The sequence below is a fragment of the Ciconia boyciana genome, chromosome 5 (genome assembly GCF_034638445.1).
Source record: "Ciconia boyciana chromosome 5, ASM3463844v1, whole genome shotgun sequence".
In the NCBI taxonomy this organism is placed as follows: domain Eukaryota; kingdom Metazoa; phylum Chordata; class Aves; order Ciconiiformes; family Ciconiidae; genus Ciconia; species Ciconia boyciana.
Genome location: NC_132938.1, coordinates 2,091,298 through 2,105,687, shown reverse-complemented (window position 1 = coordinate 2,105,687; position 14,390 = coordinate 2,091,298). Strand labels below are relative to the sequence as shown.

The 14,390-nt window shown below is 60.0% G+C and overlaps 1 protein-coding gene across 1 annotated transcript; it reads right to left on the bottom strand.

The window, feature by feature from the left end:
* Positions 1-368: 368 nt before the first annotated feature.
* On the bottom strand, positions 369-2,754 carry LOC140652430 (uncharacterized). The gene is given in 4 exon segments (XM_072863175.1): positions 369-602; positions 1,106-1,290; positions 2,503-2,727; positions 2,730-2,754. Coding segments are annotated over 4 exon segments (669 nt in total).
* Positions 2,755-14,390: the final 11,636 nt, after the last annotated feature.

Genomic DNA, 14,390 nt, shown 5'->3' with positions numbered 1-14,390 from the left:
GGTCCTCCACAGGGACCTGGGCTCTGTGAAGGTCCTGAGCTATTTTAGAGCACAAGGAGGTACCTGAGCACCCAGCGCCTTTGGGATGAGCCTGGCTATGGGGCTGATTGTGGGTGGGGTGTGCGGGTGGCCCCTACTCCCCCGGTCCTCCAGGGCTTGCTCCCATGAACAAGCCCCCACTGAACACTTGCTGCCACTGCAGGCATGTGTTCCTCCTCCTCCTCCTGCAAAGATGAGCCCAAGAGTTGCATAAATAATTTATTTTCGCACTGCAAAAATAATCGGTGCCCTGTATATATTAGATAGGCTCATTGCCAGCTATGATACATTCATATAATACAGACGGAGAAGCAGCCCGAAGGGGCGATTCAGCAGCTCTTTGCCACAGTCTCTGCAGGTGCTGTCCCTGAGCCCGGGGAGGAGGCCGTGTCCTCCTGGCCATCCTCCGACTCTGCTGGGAAGTCCTTGTCCTCACCGTGGTGGCTCTGCGAGTCGGGGCTCCTCTGCGGGGTGGCCAAACCCATTTTGGCCAGTTTGGCTTGTTGCTGTTCCAGGCTTTGTTTCCTCCACTTGATCCTCCGATTTTGGAACCAGACTTTCACCTTAGGAAGAGGTAAAGCTCGGCTTTCAAACCTGGTTTCTCCATGGACCATGGGGTCATGGTCTGCTAAACCCCCATGGCTCAGGCAGTGCCCAGACACTCCACAAACCCTTAGGTGCCCACAGCCCCAGACACCCCCTGGCTGGCCAGGACAGAGGTCCCCTGCCACGCTCTGTCCCTAGCAAGATGGAAAACTGTCCCCTGTAACCCAGGAGCTGAGCCTGCATTGGTGAGCTGGGACCTGCCAGTGGTGGAAAAGGTCCAGCCTTAAGATGGACACAAGTTCAACCCCTCCATGGGGCCCTAGGAGAGCCACTTTGCGACTCAGTTTCCCCATCTGTAATCCTCCACCCTTTTAATAAACTGTCTGCAGTTACTACCCCACAGGGCTCCTGCCCCAGGCGGAGGGACACAGCCCAGGTCCCACCCATCGGCACACAGGTTTGGGAGCCTCCCTGGACCTGCTGGTGGGGGCAGGTGGAGATGGAGCATGGTGGGGCTCACCTGCTCTTCAGTGAGGTGCAGGGAGGAGGCGAGCAGGCACCTCTCCGTGCCCACCATGTACTGCTGCCGTGCAAACTCCTTCTCCAGCCGGGCCAGCTGGTCACTGGTGAAGATGGTCCGGACTCGCTTGGCCTTGCCGGTCTTGGCTTTGAAGATGGGGAAGCAGCACTTGGAGATCAGGAAGCCTGGAGGAGAGAGAGAGGGGGGGAGGTCAGGGTGGAGAGGAGGCCTTGGAGGCCTCCAAGAGTGGGGTTCTCCCCTTGGAAGGTTCTTTCTTGGAGAGGGAGAAAGGATCTTCCCATTTGGAGGTGTCCCCTTTGGAGAGGCAGAAGGGGTCTCTTTGGAGGGAGTCCCCTATTTGAAGAGGTGGGAGAGGGTCCTCCATTTAGAGAGGATCTCCTTGGAGAGGTGAATACAGGTCCCTCTTGTAGAGAATCCCTTTGGAGGGGGTCCCCATGAAGAGGTAGAAGGAACTCCCCCATTTGGAGATGTCCCCCTGAGACAGGCCAGATGGTCCCATTTGGAGGGGCAGAAGAGGGTCCTTGTTGGAGAGATGCCCCTGGGAGGAGGCAGAGGAGGTCCCCTATTTGGAGACATCCGAATGGGAGATGTGGACAGGGGTCATCCCCCTGGAAAAGGTCCCCTTGGGAGAGAGGTCCCCCATTTGGAGAGGTGGCCAAGGGCCCCCCCTTGGAGAGATGAAAGGAGGTCCCCCATTTGGGGGTATCTCAAGAGAGGTGGGCATGTGTCCCCCTGGAAGAGATCCCCTTTGGAGGGGTCCCCTCTTGGAGAGGGGAAAGGCGATCCCCATTTGGAGATGTCCCCATGGGAGAGGTGGATTCAGGTCCTCCTTGGGAGACAACCCCTTTCGAGGGGGTCCCCTTGGGGAGGCGGAAAGAGATCACCATTTGGATCTGTCCCCATGGGAGGGGTGGATTCAGGTCCCCATTTGGAGTCGTCTCCATGGGAGAAGTGGACAGGACCCTCCCTGGAAGAAGTCCCCTTGAGAGGGGTCCTGTGGGAGAGGTAGCCGAGGGTTTCCCCCTCGAAGAGATGGAAAGAGGTCCCCATGGGAGAGGTGGACAAGGGTCCCCCTGGGAGAGGTCCCTTTGGGAGAGGTTCCCTGGGAGAGGTGGACAAGGGTCCCCCTGGAAGAGATCCCCTTCGGAGGGGTCCCCCATTTGGAGAGCTGGGCAGGGGTCCCCCCTTGAAGAGCTGGACGGAGATCCCCATTTGGAGATGTCCCCGGGGGAGAGGTGGACGCGGGTCCCCTGGAAGAGATCCCCTTCGGAGGGGTCCCCCCTTGGGCAGCCGGACCGAGGTCCCCATTTGGGGGTGTCCCCACGGCAGAGCCGGAGGGGGGGTCCCGGTGCGGGGTCTCCGGGGGGCGGCGGTACCTGTTGCCCCCAGCCGGGCGGCCCAGCCGGGCGGGACCCCGCAGCAGGCGGCGCAGAGCGGCCGGGGGGCGGCGGGCGGCGGCGGCGGCAGGAGCCGGGCGGCGGCGGCGGGGCCGGGAGCCGGGGGGGGGCCCCGGAGCGGCGGCGGCGGCGGCGGCGGCGACGGGGCCGGGGGGGAGGCGCGGCCCAGCAGCGCGGCGATGGTGAAGGCCTGGCCGGGCCGGGCGGGGGCGGCGGGGCCGGGGCCGGCATGGCGGGGCTGTGCTCGGGGCCGCGCCGCCCGCCTTTATACGGACCGGCCCCCGCGGGGCTCCCGTCCGTCCCGAGGAGACCGCGGGGGCGGAGGGGACGGGGCGGGATGGGGCGGGCGGGGACCGGCGGCATCGCCCTGGGCCCTGCCCGGGGGCGGCGGGGCAGGGGTCCCGTGTCCCCTCCGTGTCCCCCGGCCCTCGGTGGGGCTGTCCCCCCCCGCCATGTCACCCTGCCCTCGACCGAGGTGTCCCCCCCCGTCCCCCCTCCCCTGGAGTGGAGATACCCCGTGTCACCCTGCCCTCGATGGGGATGTCCCCCCTCCCCTGGAGTGGAGACCCCCATGTCCCCCTGTCCTCGATGGGGATGTCGTGTCCCCCGTATCACCCTGCCCTCGACCGCGGTGTCCCCCCATGTCCCCCTTCCCTGGAGTGGAGACCCCCATGTCCCCCTGCCCTCGATGGGGATGTCCCCCCATGTCCCCCTGCCCCTAGAGTGGAAAGCCCCCATGTCGCCTTGCCCCAGAGTGGAGACCCCCAATGCCCCCTGCCCTCCATGGGGATGTCCCCCTGCCCTCGACTGAGGTGTCCCCCCATGTCCCCCTCCCCTGGAGTGGAGACCCCCAGTGTCCCCCTGCCCCTGGAGTGGAGACCCCCGTGCCCCCCCCAGGTGGCTTTGCCTCTGAAATATTCAGGCAGGAGGATCCAGGCGCCCAGGGGACGCCACAGAACAGCCAGTGTCACCCCAAGGCCACCAAAGTCCCCATGGGGGGCTCGGGATCCCCCTTGGCACTCTGAGTCCATCACGATGGCACACACCCCACTGCACAGCTGCTCTTTGGGGGGGTCACAGCTGTACCCCGAGCCAGTGAGGTGAAGGGACAGGACCAGGGATGCTCTGAGAGGCAGTGGCAGAGGCAGGGGGTTGTCCCTGCACCCCCAGCTCGCCCCTCTCGGCTGATGGGATTCAGATGGTCATTAGGGTCTGAGATTCTTAAAATCGAGCAGCTTTTCCTAATGAGCTGGGAAAAGTCACACCTCGGGCCCAGCGCGGCAGGGGAGCAAGCCCCGGTCAAAGGACTCCACCGGGGCTCGGGGGTTTATTGGGGAGGAAATGGGGCGCGGGGGAGTCGGGGGGCCGGGGCCCACATCTGCACAGCAGCAGCCTCCCTCGCTCGGCTTTCACGAGGTCCCCGGGACCCAGCACACGCGTGTGCAGCCCCCCAAGCTGGCGGAAAAAAAAAACCCAACACCCCAAGGATTGCTCCGGTGCTGAGAAAGTCATTACGGGGCTCTGCCCCGGTGGGGAGCATCCTCCGCCCTGCAGCTGCGTGGCCACCTCGGGGATGGGGATGGGGACAGGGACCCCCCCAGCTCTACGGTCCCGGGGTACATCCGAGCCCGGTACCGGCAGGTGAAGGCTCCCCAGGAGTGTCTTGAGATTAAAAAGCCATAAAAAGCCCACGGTGGACACCGTGCCGGCGACGATGCCACGCTCCCCGGCTCATCACGGGGGACATCGCCCCACAGCCACTGCGGTGGGGGTAAATAAAGGCCCGGGGGGGGGGGCAGAGATGAAAGGGCGGCAGATTTGGCGTTATTAGTTCTTAATTACGGTCTTGAAAAGGCCGAAATAAAAAGGCAGGAGGCCCTTGCCCCGGCTCGGTGGGCTTGGGCATGTTTGGTTAGGAGGTGCTTTCCCTTTTTTTTATTTCCTTTTTCCTCTCCTTCTCTTTGATGAAGCTCAACAAACACCCCCCCGGCACCCCCACACAGCGGGGTGATCCCAAGACCAGGGGTGCCCAGCACCCCATGGCATCCACGGGGTTGGGATCCAGGTGATACGGGGCCAGAAATGGGGATATCGGTACCCAGCGGTGCTTTGGGACAGCCAGGTGGGAAAATCCTGTCTTGGAGGGATTGGGGGGGTTAGTAATTTTTGGGGGGTGATACAGTGCAAGCAAAGAGCACGGAGGGCTGGAATTGGGGGGTTGGCCGCCCACAAACCGAGTGCCTCCTTTCACCAGGTCCGGATCCAGAACAGAGCTGTGAACCCAGGGATGGCTCCTGCCTAATTTTGGGGCAAAATTGCCCCAAGGCTCCAGCTCCTGAGCTAATTAATAACAATGCTGCTCATTAGCCGGTGGCCGGGCTGTCTGGGCAGGGTGTGGATTGTCCGTCTGCAGAGGAGTGGGGCTTTCAGGGTCACCCCCCTGTCCCCGCACAGCCTCAGGGGTGACCCCGGAGCCCCAGGGCCCCCCCTTGGTCTTGTGTCCATCCCCTGTCCTGCAGCATCCCCCCGTCTGGCCGGTGTCCGTCCGTCCATCCCAGCTCTCGGAGCCCTTCGCCCACAAAATCCCTGTGCGTCCACTTGCCGATACGCCGTGCCGGTCCTGTGCTGGGGGCTGGGGTGGGGGGCTGCGGACACCCACAATTTGCAGGGAAAAGGGGTATTTTCTACCAATTCAGATGAAATTATTGGAATAAAGCAAAGTGTTTGGACACCCTCTGCCATCAAGTGGCTGAGGAGAATCCAGGCCTGACCCTCGGTCCCTCCCGGATCATTTTATCTGAATCCCACATCCCCCCCCCCAATTAAATCCACTCTTCCTTTGGTGTTATTAAAGGTCTTGTCGCCCGGATTTGGGACGCAGAGTGAAGCCCTGCCTTAAGCATCGTAAGATATGCAGCTCCGCTTCTTCTCTCGATAGACTTGACCCAGCTCTAGGGAGGTTTTCTCAAGCAGGATTCATACGTGCACAGGTCACTGCCACCGCCGGGGACTGTTTGCAGGTGCAAAGGCAGGAAAAAATAAAGAAAAAAAATTATTTTTTTAAACCCTGAGAGTGATTGACTTGGGAAACTCCTTGCCCGGGAGCTCTTGGAGGTTGAGAGCTTCAACAGAGGAGTTTCTGCAGATAATAACATCCATAGGTGTATGATATAGCACAAAATACGCCATGCCCCAAAGCGTGGCAGTCCTGCAGCAGATCGGGGTGACTCGGGGCTGGGACGGGTCTCCCCCGGGGCTGGGCTGCGTCCCCCCCTCCAGCAGACAAGCGGGATAGGGAACTGAAGCAGGAGGGATAGCTCTTCTTTAAAGGTTTTGCACCTTGCCCTGCACCTGAAGGAAAACTGGTGGGGTTGGGTTTTTTTCCCCATAATCTTTCTTATTTCTGTTTCATGGCTTTTTAGAGCTGTGGCTCGTGGGCTTCGTGGCTAAGGACAAATCCTGCCCTGTCCTGGTCACCCTGCTTTGGCCCCACTCTCGACCAGAGCTCTTTTTTGGTGGTAAAGCAGCCACTTCTGGCAAAATCGGAGCATCTGGGACCGATTCCCGAAGGCCCCCGAAGTGCTGAGCATCTCTGACCCCCACGGAGCCCAGAGCATCCCAGTTAGCAGGGACCCCAGTTAGCAAGCACCACTGTTAGTGGGTATACCAGTTAGCAGGCATCCCAGTTGGTGGGCATCCCAGTGAGCGAGTATCCCGATTAGCAGGGTCCCAGGGGGTGAGGATCCCAGTGGGTGGGGATCCCAGTGGGTGAGGATCCCAGTGGGTGAAGCTCCCAGTGGGTGAGGATCCCAGTGGGTGAGGATCCCAGTGGGTGAGGATCCCAGTGGGTGAGGCTCCCAGTGGGTGAGGATCCCTGTGGGTGAGCATCCCCGTGGGTGAGGATCCCAGTGGGTGAAGCTCCCAGTGGTGAGGATCCCAGTGGGTGAGCATCCCCGTGGGTGAGCATCCCAGTAGCAGGCATCCCAGTTAGTAAGCATCTCAGGTAGTGAGGATCCCAGTTAGCGGGGATCCCGGTCAGTGGGGTCCCAGTTAGCAAGTCTGCCAGTTAGTGGGGATCCCAGTTAATGAGCATCCCATGTAGCAGGGGTCGCAGTTAACAGGCATCCCAGTTAGCACAGCTCCCGTCAGCAGGCTGCCGGTTGAAGAGGGTCCCGGTCAGCGACCATCCCAATTAGCGGGCTGCTAATTAGCGGGGATGCCGGTTCGGGTCGGCCCTGCTTGGTGTGGGACTCATCAGAGAGCCCGGGTACCGGGCACCCCGGTTAGGAAGCACCCCCAGGCAGCGGGCTCCCAGTTACTGGGGATCGGGCTCAGCCGGGAGGTGCCCCGGGGGTCCCGGGGGGTCCCGGCCACCGGCTCCCGGCCGGGCCCTTCCCCCGGCGACCGCCAGAGGCCACTGCCCGCCCGCGCTGGGCCCCGGCTGGGGACAGCGGGGAGGGGACAGCGGGGAGGGGACAGCAGGTTTGGGGACACTGGGCTGGGGGACAGCGGGGGGACAGCGGGGGGAGGAGGGGGAAGTGGGGTGGGGGATAGCGGGGTGGGGACAGCGGGGAGGGACAGCGGGGGGGACAGCAGGGTGGGACAGCGGGGTTGGGGAGACTGGGCTGGGGGACAGCAGGGTGGGGACAGCGGGGTGGGGGACAGAAGGCTGGGTGACAGCGGGGGGGACAGCACTGTGGGGGACAGCAGGGTGGGACACATCGGGCTGGGGGACAGCGGGGTTGGGGACAGCTGGGTGAGGGACAGCAGGGAGGGGGACAGCAGGGTTGGGGACAGTGGGCTGGGGACAGAAGGCTAGGGGACAGTGGGGGGGGACCGCAGGGTGGGACAGCGGGATGGGACACAGTGGTTTTGGGGGACAGGGGGGTGGGACACTGGGGTGGGGACAGCGGGGTGGGCACCAGTGGGGTGGGACAGCAGGGTGGGACACATCAGGCTGGGGGACAGCAGGGCTGGGGACAGCAGGGTGGGGGGCAGCAGGTTTGGGGACACTAGGCTGGGGGACAGCGGGGTGAGGCAGCGCGCTGGGGACAGTGGGGAAGGACAGCAGCATGGGGGACAGCAGGGTGGGATACATCGGGCTGGGGGACAGAGGGGTTGGGGACAGTGGGGTGGGACAGTGGGGTGGGGGACACTGGGCTAGGGTTCAGCAGGCTAGGGCACACACTGGGGTGGGACAGCGGGATGGGACACACTGGGATAGGGACACACCAGGGATGGGACACAGCGGGGCTGCAACACCGGCCCTGCGACGTACCAGGCTTGGACACTTCGGGCTGGGGGACACCGGGATGGGACAGATGGGATGAGACATACTGGGAAGGGACACACTGGGCTGGAACACACCAGGACTGTGACACACCAGGATGGGACACCCTGGGCTGTGACACACTGGGATGGGACACACGGGGGCTGGGAGATACCAGGCTTGTACATGCCGAGATGGGACACACCGGGGCTGGGACACACCAGGGATGTGACACATCGGGGCTGGGACACACCAGGGCCAGGAGGTTTCTCCCGAGACACTGCGTGGGTAAAGGGGGTCCCAGTGGAGGGTGACAACCTGTCTCCTCTCCATGCACAGGTGCCACCATTGGCTCTGGCTGAGCTTTTGGGTGATGATGAGGACAATCTCCAGGAGAAAGCCAAGCACAGCCCCACCACGCGTGCAAGCAAACCAAGGGCAGAGCAAGGACAGCACCCCTGCCCTGCTGTGCCCCAGACCACGGCTCTTTCTAGGGGCTGAAATCTGCTCCGGAGCTCGGTCCAAGCTGCGTGACTTCAGCAGCATCCCACTTGCTGGCTGACCCCACGGCGAGCCGGCCAAATTCAGCCCATCGCTAACTGGGAGAACACGTGTGGGCTCCAACCAGCCCCAAAAACCTGTTAATCAGCCCTAAAAGGGCACATCCCTGGGCAGAACCGTAAGGCCGTGCCCATCCCCACCATCCCATGGGGCAGCATCAACCAGGGCCTACGGGAAGGTTGAGGTTTGTGCTTCTCCACGCGTTGGTTATGGGGCAGCGGGGCCAAACGTGCCCCGTGACGGCGGCTTTCCTCCGATTTACCCCAGGCTGGACCCGGTGCAGGAGGTTTGCAGCATCCCTGGGGCCACCAGCATCTCTGCGGGTCCCCCCCCTTTTTGCGCTACCATCTGCCCCCAAAATCTGGGAGCGAGTCAAAACCCCCCGTCCATCTGCCCAGCCGGGAAAGTCAAAAGCAGTGTCATTGCCAAATCCAGAGGCACCCGCAGAATTGATGGCGACGGATTTCCACCTTTATTTGTCAACAAGGCTCGCTGGCCTCCCCCGCAACCCCGCAGAGCCCCGTTAATCTCCGATACAATTGCAGTTTGCTGTGCAAACAGCTTTGGGGGGGGCCAGCGTGGGGTTTGCATGAGAAATGTGTCATTTGGGGGCGGCCGGCAGCCTTGTGGGTAAGCCAGCGAGTGAATCGCGGCATCGCTAACGCCGGATTGAAACGATTTCGAAGCAATTGCCCTTCAATAACCCTAATCCTCGGCCGTGAATGGGGGTTTTTAACTCCTGGACATTATTCCCACCTTATTATCTATTGATTGACTTTTAGAAAGGGTAATAACATAAATAGATTGATGCTCTGAATCCCGCCCAGAGATCAAATGGAGCCGATGGTTGATTTTCCATGTGGGATCCAGCGGATAAAGCCCAGAACTTTGATTTTGCCCCCCGAAGCGGGGATGGAGGCGAAGGGGTGATGGGGGCAAGGAGATGGGGAAAGGGGAGGGGGGGGGGACACCCGCGGGGAGCGGCAGCCTCCATCCCTCCCCGCTCCGCCAAACAATCAGAATAAAAGCAAATTATTTCTCCTATTTTCCTTCCCGAGATGAACGATAAACTGTCCATCCCCGAAAAGAAACTGATAACGCCTCTAATTTTACTGGAAGGCCTAAAAATGCCATTTCTACGCAAAACAGGGCGCCGCTCTCCTCCCCGGCCAGCCTTTGATAAATGGTGGGGGTTTTTTTCTTCTTTTTTGCCTTTTTTTTTTTCTATTTCCCTTTCGGTTTGCAAGGGGAAATGCCCCCGGAGCTACAAACAACGCACAATAAAGCAAAATAATATTTTAGTCAAAATAGGCAGACGGCGCTTGCAGCCAACTTTCAAATTAGCATTTTGAGGGCAAATATGCAGACAATTTGAGATAATGAGGCCTGATTATTCAATCCAATGAATGTTAAATAGGCAGCGAGGGCGCCCGCGTCTTATCTCCCCCGCTTTCGATTTATTTTAGTTTAGTTTAGTTTTAATCGTTTCCCATTTGAACTCTTTATTTGTCTTGGCTCCAGCCCCCTCCTCTCCCTCCCTCCATTCCCGGGCATCCCTGCGCTGCCAGCCGGGATTTTGCAGGGGGAAATCGCCGGCACGGACCCACCATCCCCTTTGCAAAACATTTTCGGGGAGCATTTTGCAGCTTGTCCCCCCAAAAAATTGGAGCCTTGGGGAGGTTCGGGTGCTGCTGTCAGTCCTGGCCCATGTGTCCCTCCTCAAATTAGGGGATGTTTGGGGGACGTTTTGATGGTGGCGTGGATATTCGCAGGGACGTGCACCGCCGGCGCGGAGGTTTGGGGTGACGCATCCCCAACTCTGGCTCATCCTTCATCATTTGGGCGGGCGCCGGTGCGGTTGCTCCCACCCTGGGTCTCAGCACCCATCGTAAAACCAACGCAAAGGGCAAACGAGCCCCTGGGGAGATGAGCCCAGCACCCGCTGCCAGCCCAAAGCAAAGCCCGGCTCAGCACCCCGTCATGCAGGACTTTCCGGCAGCGTTTTCCTTCGCTCTCATGGAAATGCAATTTCTTTGCGAGCCCACCGAGGTGCATTTCCCGTCCCTGAGGAGGGAAGGGTCAGCTCCAGGCTGGGGAGCTCCTGGGGGTGAGCAGCACCGAGCCGTCACGATGGAGAGCGGTATTTTGCACCAAAAGCAGGAGGGAAAAAAGCAAAATGGGATAATTAGAGTTGTTTTTCAGCTCCTCGCCGGCAAGGCAGCTGGGTTAGACGAGACCCTGGTCGAGGATGCCATTGCAACGACGTTTAGGAGCGGGCTGGGGAAGATGCGTGGCTGCCACGGAGCAGGAGGAAACAAAAATTAAAGTTGAAGCAAAAATGAAAGGTAAAGCAAAAATTAAAGAGGAAGGAAAAATGAAAGTTGAAGGAAAAATTAAGGTTAAAGCAAATATTAAAGTTGAAGCAAAACTTGAAGCAAAAATTAAAGTTGAAGAAAATATTAAAGTTGAAGCAAAACTTAAAGTTGAAGCAAAACTTAAAGTTGAAGGAAATACTGAAGTTGAAGCAAAAATAAAAGCAAAAATTAAAGCAAAACTTAAAGTTAAAGCAAAAGTTAAAGCAGAATTTAACCCAGCCCAGGCTCGCTGAGGACGGTGACACGGGCGCCCGTAAGACCATGACACGGCCCCGCGCTGCCGCTAATTCCCCACAATTCAAGAAAACCATAAAAAAAAAAGAAAATCATTGATTTCAGGGGTAATTAAAAAACGCTTTTTATGCCTAAAATGCAAAGGTGGTGGTAAAAATCAAAGAGATGACTGAATAAGAGCTGGGAAGCAGAGCAGGGCAGGGAAGGTGAAGGGAGGCAGAAAAAAACCCTGTAATTACGGGGGCAAGGACAGAAAGCAGCGGAGAGGAGGAGATGCAGCGAGAAGAGAGATAATCAGAAAGGCAAAAAAAAAAGGGGAAAAACAATCAAAAGAAGGCAAAATAAAAAGCAGATGCTGAGGAGGGATAAGAGGCGGCCAGCGGAGCAGGGCCGGGCACCGGACTGGAGGGATAATTGGATTTTGGTTCGTCTCGGGGGCGATAAGAAATTCCCCGTGTAGCTTTTTTTTCCCCTATTTGCAGCATATTTTAATGTGAGATTTGAATACGGCCGGGGCAGCGCATCCCGCCCGGAAAAATACGGGTTGCTGAGGGGTTTTTTCACCCTATTTCCCCCAGTTTATGCACTGGCCAAGAGGCTTTTTGGGGCAGACGGCGGCTATTCCTGCACTCCGCGGCTTCGGTCTCGTTAGCAGCTGTTTGGGGCGAGCAGGAGCGGTGTGAGCCCCCAAAAGCATGGAAAGGGGAGGCAGCGACCCCAGAGGGGACACAGCCACCCCAGAGGGGACACAGGGATCCCAAAGGGGACACAGCAAACCCCAAAGGGGATGTTGCACCCCCAAAGGGGACGTCAAAGGGGACACAGCCACCCCAGAGGGGACACAGCAACCTCAGTGGGGACACAGGGATCCCAGAGGGGACACAGCCAATCCCAAAGGGGATGTTGCACCCCCAAAGAGGATGTCAAAGGGGACACAGCCACCCCAAAGGGGACACAGCAACCCCAGAGGGGACACAGGGATCCCAGAGGGGACGCAGCCAATCCCAAAGGGGCCGTAGCAACCCCAAAGGGGCCATAGCACCCCCAAAAGGGACATTGTACCCCCCAAAGGGGACATCAAAGGGGACACAGTAACCCCAAAGGGGGCACAGCAACCCCAGAGGGGACGTAGCAAACCCCAAAGGGGACATGGCAACGCCAAAGGGGACACAGCCACCCAAAGGGGACACAGCAACCCCAGAGGGGACACAGGGATCCCAGAGGGGACACAGCAAACCCCAAAGGGGATGTTGCACCCCCAAAGGGGACGTCAAAGGGGACACAGGGATCCCAGAGGGGACACAGCAACCCCAGAGGGGACACAGGGATCCCAAAGGGGACACAGCAACCTCAGTGGGGACACAGGGATCCCAGAGGGGATGCAGCCAATCCCAAAGGGGCCGTAGCAACCCCAAAGGGGACATTGCACCCCCAAAAGGGACATTGTACCCCCCAAAGGGGACATCAAAGGGGACACAGCAACCCCAAAGGGGACACAGCAACCCCAGAGGGGACGCAGCAAACCCCAAAGGGGACATGGCAACGCCAAAGGGGACACAGCCACCCAAAGGGGACACAGCAACCCCAGAGGGGACACAGGGATCCCAAAGGGGACACAGCCAATCCCAAAGGGGCCGTAGCAACCCCAAAGGGGCCATAGCACCCCCAAAAGGGATGTTGTACCCCCAAAGGGGACGTCAAAGGGGACACAGCAACCCCAAAGGGGACACAGCAACCCCAGAGGGGCCGTAGCAAACCCCAAAGGGGCCATAGCACCCCCAAAAGGGACGTTGCACCCCCACAGGGGACATCAAAAGGGACACAGCAACCCCAAAGGGGACATAGCAAATCCCAAAGGGGACACAGGGATCCCAGAGGGGACACAGCAACCTCAGTGGGGACACAGGGATCCCAGAGGGGACGCAGCCAATCCCAAAGGGGCCATAGCAACCCCAAAGGGGACATTGCACCCCCAAAAGGGACGTCGTACCCCCAAAGGGGACATCAAAGGGGACACAGCAACCCCAAAGGGGACACAGCAACCCCAAACGGGACACAGGGATCCCAGAGGGGACACAGCAAACCCCAAAGGGGATGTTGCACCCCCAAAGAGGACGTCAAAGGGGACACAGCCACCCCAGAGGGGACACAGCAACCTCAGTGGGGACACAGGGATCCCAGAGGGGACGCAGCCAATCCCAAAGGGGCCGTAGCAACCCCAAAGGGGACATTGCACCCCCAAAAGGGACATTGTACCCCCCAAAGGGGACGTCAAAGGGGACACAGCAACCCCAAACGGGACACAGGGATCCCAGAGGGGACGCAGCAAACCCCAAAGGGGCCGTAGCAACCCCAAAAGGGACATTGCACCCCCAAAAGGGACGTCGCACCCCCACAGGGGACATCAAAAGGGACACAGCAACCCCAAAGGGGACATAGCAAATCCCAAAGGGGACACAGGGATCCCAAAGGGGACACAGCCAATCCCAAAGGGGCCGTAGCAACCCCAAAGGGGACATTGCACCCCCCAAAGGGGACATCAAAGGGGACACAGCCACCTCAGAGGGGACGTAGCAAATTCCAGAGGGGACGCAGGGATCCCAAAGGGGCCGTCGCACCCGCGCAACGCCCCGTAACCCGTCAGGGCACCCTGCGTCCCCGCGGCCGAGCGGAACGGGCGGCCCCGGCCCCCCGGGGAGGGGACACGAAGCAGAAGGAGGCGAAAAAAAAAAATTGCCGCTGGTTCGATGCCGGAGATGGGAGCGATAGAGCAGAGCAGGCCAGCCCCGTCCTATTAACCGAGGTGGCCCCGAATGCCCCTTATCGCGATGACATCAAAGCCCCAGGGCCCAGATCGCCCCGTCATAACCCAACCGTGAGCACCCACAATGCCGGGACCAAGCCCGGCGCAGCCCGGCACGGCTTTTTGGCGTGACCTTGCTTGAGGGGCCGGGGAACGTCGGGTTTGGTCGTGCAATGGAGTTATTAGGGTCAGCGGAGAGGTTTTTAATTGCTTATTAGGACTTGGGCCCCGTTGGGGACGCTGCTGTCCCCCTGCCCGGCTGCTGCGTGGGAAACGCCGCTGGACGTTTCGAGCGACGCTCGGGAAAGGTTGTGCATGGCTGGATGGCACCGTCGTCCCCGGGAATAATCCCAGGGGGATGGCGGGATTATTGGATTATGGCGAGATTTATGGATTATTATAATGCATGGATGGCGGGAATCTGCGCCCGTGCGCACGTGTCCACGGGCGAAGCGGGTTGCCAGCGGCCGGTGGCGCGGGCACGCTGCGAAGGCCCTGGCAGGGGTCGTGCCGGGGCGCAGGGGGTGCTCCCGCGGGAAATGGGGCGCGCACGTGCACGCTCACGTTTGCGTGTGCAAGTACGTGCATACACTCGAGTGGATGTGCAAGCACCAGCATGCGTATC